This window comes from Monopterus albus, unplaced genomic scaffold (genome assembly GCF_001952655.1).
Source record: "Monopterus albus unplaced genomic scaffold, M_albus_1.0 scaffold7.1, whole genome shotgun sequence".
In the NCBI taxonomy this organism is placed as follows: domain Eukaryota; kingdom Metazoa; phylum Chordata; class Actinopteri; order Synbranchiformes; family Synbranchidae; genus Monopterus; species Monopterus albus.
This window is the reverse complement of record NW_018127887.1, coordinates 2,655,037-2,661,759: the sequence shown is the minus strand read 5'-3', so window position 1 is coordinate 2,661,759 and position 6,723 is coordinate 2,655,037. Positions and strand designations below refer to the sequence as shown.

General features: G+C 38.2%; 1 protein-coding gene across 1 annotated transcript in view; it reads left to right on the top strand.

Moving 5' to 3' along the window:
• Nucleotides 1-4,368, top strand: part of LOC109973371 (A disintegrin and metalloproteinase with thrombospondin motifs 20) — a 72,232-nt gene extending 67,864 nt beyond the window's left edge. Inside the window, 3 exon segments of the mRNA XM_020622905.1 lie at nucleotides 1,099-1,190; nucleotides 1,543-1,647; nucleotides 1,918-4,368. Coding sequence (XP_020478561.1) covers nucleotides 1,099-1,190; nucleotides 1,543-1,647; nucleotides 1,918-2,007 — 287 coding nt within the window. The 3' untranslated portion in view covers nucleotides 2,008-4,368.
• Nucleotides 4,369-6,723: the final 2,355 nt, after the last annotated feature.

Sequence of the window (6,723 nt, the reverse complement as noted above, 5' to 3'; positions counted from 1 at the left end):
CTTAAATCAAAATAATGACCTTTCATTACACCATGCTCACATCACTTGGCAAAGGCTTGTAACTGGGCCTCTCAACACAAACACATGAGCATAAGAATAAAGTAATGTTTGTGTGCACATGCAGATATGCATGCCTGCTCTCAAGCACAGATGGCAAATGTGTGATGCTGCCTCATACATCTTTTCTTTGGCAAGAGCACACAAGAACACACGAACACGCAAACACACACACACTCACGTCTGCAGTTGCATCAATATTATACAGCATGGAAGCAATCACATATTCACAGATATATATACACATACTAATACATGCACATCTTCAGGCCATATTCCTCTGCTCATTATTACAGTCAGCTCCACCTTCCCTGTTGTGTCCAAGTATGCCTTTAATTAGAGCATGCGGATTAGTATACTGTGTGTGTGTGGAAGCTGGAAGTTGGATTAGAACCTACACAGTCAACCTCCCATCCTCTTCATCTGGTCTGTGTCCTGACAGCACATGTTCCCACCCTCCCTCTGCATGGTAATCATTTGACTTTCAGGCAGCTTGAAGAGACCTGAGGGGGGAAAATGAGTTCAAGATGAGGGAAGACTATGACGAGGCACTGCCTCTCATGAACTTTATCGTCATTTTATAGAAACAATGTGAAGGGCAGGAAAAGGTAGTCGTCACAGGTAATATGTGGCAATGCGGGGTAAATGACAAATGACAAAAGGTTTATAAGGGATGACTCAGAAAAACAGCGTTAAGACTAAATTGAAAATGTAAGACAGAGGTTTGATCTACATAAAAACTATGTGTAACTTTTTGTAAACTGTTGAACACTTGCTTTAAATAGACTCAACAAAGGATTTAAAATAACTCACACTTGATTTGTGGATTTGTTCCTGGTTTCAGATTCAAACTCTAAGTTCGCTGTGAGAACATTTTAGTGGAAAAGTAATTTAGAAAGAGTAAAACATCTGGTGAAGTGACAGTAAAGTATCAGCTCTGTGATGATATTCCATGTGGTTATTTACCTCTGAGCAGCTGTCTGTGTTTACTTCTGCTGTTGAGCATTGAGACCCTAGATCTGTATCATTTCTGTTTACCAGTCACAGACCTCCAGTTTTCCCAGACTCTTCTTGGACGACCTGTGCCCTTTGCTATGGCCGGAGACTGTTATAGTGCAGCCAAGTGTCCACAGGTTAGTAGGATACTGTACACTATGGCCTCATAATACTGTTTAATGTGTGTTTTTTGTGTCATGTGTTTGTTTGGGTGCTGAAAATGAAAGAACAGAGATTTGTTCTAAACATTTGCTGCCACAATTCCACAGACATGCTGGTAATATGGACTTCAGGAAGGAAATAAATTCCAACTACTTTATCACCCTGTTGGAGTAGTTCAGTGTGCTCCTCAGCGCACTGCGTGTGCATGTGTGTGTGTGTGTAACCCTCTGCAGTTATCTCTATACACCAATTTTGTGAATTTCTTACACTCGACCTTCCAAGTTGAATAGCTGGTCTGAAGTAACACTATGTGATGTGTGTTTTTAGGGTCAGTTCAGCATTAATCTGATTGGCACTGGCCTCAAAGTGTCTGAGGCTGCCAAGTGGACATCTCAAGGCAACTATGTTTCCATCAAAGTGCACAGATCTGAGGTAAGAAGCTAGTAACAGATTTATAAAATGGTTGTCTTTAGTATGGTTGGCACTAGCTGGCTCTTGCTGTGCATTTACAGTTGTCAGTTTACTGGGATGATTGTGCTTTATGTTGTGTCTTAGAGTAGCTCTGAAATATCATCTGAATTGCCATGTTGTATTTGTGTCTGATTCACTCAAGTGGAATCCCCACTGACATTTATGAAGCTCTTATTCTCTGTGTAGCTGCCCTTTGTCTGCTTTTTTCCTCTCATTTGTCTTTGTTTGTAGGACGGAACAAGAATTTACGGTCGCTGTGGTGGGTTCTGTGGGAAGTGCATTCCCCATGCTCACAATGGCCTACTCCTTCAAGTCCAATGAGGGCCATGCAGAGGCCAAACCCCTAAAGATATTATCCCGAAGACAGTCGCCCAGGAACATACACCAGTAGTGATTTGTCTGAGCCTGTAGTCATCTGCGAGTGTAGTGGTGGAGCATTCAACAGTTATCCTGCATTAACATCCCCAGTTCCCAAATGGCAGCTAAAACATATGGGCATACTCAGAGGGGGAGCAGGGGGGCAATCACCCCCTGGTGCCCTTGGTGAGCAAAAGAAATACTGAAAAAGTGCCCTCCAGAGTGCCTTCTCAATACAGTAAATGTGATAAAATGCCCTGCAAGGTGCCTCTACAGTAGTGTAAACATGATAAAAATGACCTTTAACGTTCCCCATAGTACAGTAAATGTGATAAAGTGCCCTCTAAGGTGTCCCCACCAGACCAGTGGAAAACCTACTGAGACCCAAGGGGACTTGCGAACAGCCAGACTCAACACCAATAAAATGTTAATCCAAATTACGGATGTAGCCCTTTCATCAAATGTGTGTCATAGTTTTCCACTGATGGGTGTCCGCTGAATGCATCAGGTGCCCTTTATATTATTTTCGCCCCTGCCCTTCAGAAAGCATGAATCCGCCACTACCCTGCAGCAGTACTGTACTAGTGCGGCAGGGACACTGTCAGGTCCTTCATCCAGAATCCGGCTACTGTATGTTTGTTTGCCAACCATGTTGCATTAGCTGTTAAACACATGTGTTAGATAAGATCAGTACCATTTTCATGTCTGTACAGTAAATGTGAAACTACTGCTGGCAGCCAGTTATCTTAGCTTAACACAAAGACTGACAACAGTTAAGTGTTGCACTATTCCTTTGGGACTCAAGGCTAAAAGAAAGAGCAAACTACAGCTACACTAACTACTGATGTCCTTTCAGACCCGCCTAGGGTCAAAGGTCAACATTTAGGAGAAGGTTAGGAATTTTTAGAACAACTACAGCTCATTTTAGTTTTATTTTGATCTATTTCTAGTCTGTCTGATGTTATCTGTTATTTCACAAAACTACTGAAGCTCGGAAGGACACTGAAAACTATCATAGACACAACATAAACACTAGTGCTGTGAGGAAATATTTCTTAGTGTTTAAGTACAGTATAAACCTTTTTCATGGCTTGTTAAACCATGATTATTTTATTTTTTAAATTGAAAAAGTGTTACTCTTTAATTCTGTCACACAGACAAGTTCTCATCTGTTATGCCACAACACAGTATCAGGCGTGAAGTCTCACTTCACACCCTCCACTGGGCCTACTCGAGGCACCTGCAACCCCTACCTCTTGCACACATCCATACTCAACTGAGATATGTTTTGTAATATATTTATGTTTGACCATATTTATTCTGTATTGACCTGTAGATACATTCTTTGTTTTAAGTTACAATGACTACTACCAGTGGTGAAGATGTTGTCTGATATGTTTTGTTCTTTTTTCTGCTTTCCTATAAAAGGTATTTAACACTATTTGTAGTGTATAACCACTAACCTTAAATGAGGGTGTTTTGAATGGTGCTACTATTGGAATTACCTCTGATCTTAAGAACGAAAACAGGCTTTTGGAATAATACTAGCAGTGGGAGAACTTCAGTTCATTTTAGTGGCAGGGTTTGACTTACAAGTCTCTTTAGCGGATGGAGCATGTGCCTATAAAGTATGTCATGGTCCTCTTACTAATGTAGCTGAAAAACTAGCAGCAAAGTTGTTGGATATATCAGACAATTCACTGCATGAGGAAATTTGCTCTTAAGGTAGAACATAACAAGCATAAATTACTTTCACTACGACCACCACTATTTACAGCTTAACAAGTTTGTGCTCTGATGTTAAGCCTTAACCAAAGTTAGAAGATAGTTGTAGGGTTTTTTATTCTCAGACAATGCAGCTTCTTTTGATTTAAAGAATGGCTGAAAAATAAATGAAAGTCAATGAGCAGCTAGAAAACCTTTGGCTATCATTCATTTATATGGTGGTCAATTGTGCTATGAGGTCTGTATCAGAAATTTAAAGAATACTCGATGCACTATGTGCCATAAATTTTGTAGAAATGTAATCCAGTTTGTTTTTTGTAACAGCCATTAAAATGTGTAACTTATGATATATGTGTATTTTTAATATTCATACTTGAATTGTAAACAATGTGCTAAATACTGAATGGGCATTAGTACTAAATAGCGAAACAGTGTGCTTGTTTGCCATGCGTCATCCAAAGATGTTTTTAAGAATCACAAGTACCTAACAATACAGTATGTATGTAGCCTGTATAAATGAAATGAATGATTCTGGTGCTATGGTTACTAATCATATGTATGTCATGCTACTTACACTAATGCTGTTTTAAAAAAAAGTAATAAAATATGCTCTTCTGCTGATTTATGAGCTGATTTGTGTTTATTTTATTCGCATAACACATCTAACAAAAAACCTTTGATACATCCTGCTTTGGAATATATCTTTACATTAAATAACAATTTGTATCAGATTCGTTTCTTCCACAAAATAAATTTGTCATGAAAAATTTTTGCAATTACATCTGCACCTTCTTATTAAAAATCAATGACAACAAAATTGTTTATTTGCTAATTTTAACTAATAGACAAAAATGTCTTCTGCTTCAAGTCAATCCAATTTTCCACTTGTTATGCACTTGACTATAACTGGTTTTCAAATGCTGATGTCACAAAATCAAAATTTTAAACTCAGATTTAAGGTGAACACAGGTGCGATAAATTTTCCTCTTCAGCTTTATAGCTCTAAATGAAATCATTTGTGCACAGTGGTGAAGCAACAATAAGCAAAACACATTTTTGAATATTATACAATACAAGAGGGTTAAGACTACATTTTTAGAGTAAAACTTTAAGCCTTTCTTGTCACTATAGTAAAGTTTGTCTCCTCCACAGAGAGACCAGTTGGCTTGTGCTCACCGGATTGTGGCTCCATGCGGAGTCACTTAGTGGTGCAGTTTCCATTTTCACAACATGACTTTCTGGAGTTCAGTTTCACTTAAGAGACACATAAACAGTGTTAGTGCCTTTGAATCTATTTCCTACAGAAGTTCATGTTTTCTTGAGTTCTGGAAACAGCTAAAGCTGCCAACTGCCCAATAACACATCAAACTGTAATGTCAAATCAACAAAAGATTTTCTGTAAACTTTGAAAACTTTAGGAAATTGTGTCACCAAAATGACATGAACATGAATAAAGGAGCATGTACTTCAGCAAAAGGCAAACACTTTATATTAAGGCCACTTATGGGCTTATTGAACAAAGATAGCTTGTTTTTTTTTTGTTTTTTTTATTCAATGAAAACAGATACTGGTGTCCCTCTAAAAATGCTTTGATTTCATGCCAGAAGCCTGCATTGGTTCCTAAAATCTAATCTCAGGATTTGGAAGAGTCTTAAAGCAGGACAGCAACTCCCCTAAAAAGTGGTTTTCCAGGGAAACTGAGTTGTGCTGAGCTCCTTCCAGGCTCTCCAGGCTATGGACAAGCTAGGAAAAACCTTCCCTAGCCTGCTCACTGTGAGCATAAACCAGACATCTTTAATGACTGAGCTGAAAAACACAAACCTGCACCAGCAGTCCTCATAAAAGACACTAATGATTGATGTTTACCATGAAACACAGGCGGCTTTGAGGTAATAGCACAGACATTCCAGTGCAATCTGCAGCTGCAACCTGAAGCATGTATGCAGAATCCCCTGGGCTGCCCATTGGCACACTGAAATAACAACCCCATATTTAATCTGACACATCTTTTATGCAAGTCATTTCATAATATGGAATGGTTATATTTAATGAGCATTTTCACATTTTTATTTCCCAAATTTCAGTTTCTGACAGATTGCAGTTCAATATTACACTTGCTATATATTTGTTATTCAACTAATGCATCAAAATAAAAGGCATATCTGCCACTAAAATACATTTGTAAAAGGCTAAGTGACAAATGTTCATCACGTTTCATTGCACATTATTTCAATGATGAATGGTGGAACGATGCCCCAAACCGAACTAACAGTGCCCCCTAGTGTGACAAACGAGAAATAACATCCACTGGGAAACTAATGTTAGTGAGTTGGGACCTTTGGTGGGATCTTGATGTCATCTTATTGTATTTAGGTTAGAGCCAAGGTCTAAGTTTAGTTTAGGTGTCATGATGACTGAATCCAACTGTAATGACCCCTGTAGGAAAATGACGCCACTGACGCACTGACCATGAATAGGATAGTTTCTAATAAATAATAGTTTACTCTGATATAATGGAGATGAGGTTTGAACTACCATAAATAGATAGATACACAGAAAAATATTAATTTAAAGCATTAAAAACATCACTCAAAATGCCAAAAGGCTATGGCATAAAAATACTGTAAGACTAATGTGAAATATCCAATGATAACTTTAAAATGTCAGTTAGAGCAATCAAAATATCTTGAAACTGAACTCTTGAAACTAATGCCCTTTGAAGATGCAAATAAATAATAAATGTAAAACCTGAAATAAATATATAAGGATTTTTTTTTTAAGTGTGTGTTGTGCAAATAGGTCCACACTGCTGATACTGGAGCCTTTGGACAGAGTGTGTAATGACTGTACAAAGGCGCAATATGATGAAATTGATGGCACATTTATTGCTGACCAGTAGATGGTGGTAAAACATTAGAGAAAAACTAGTAATGTTTCTTGGATTAATACAAGGTT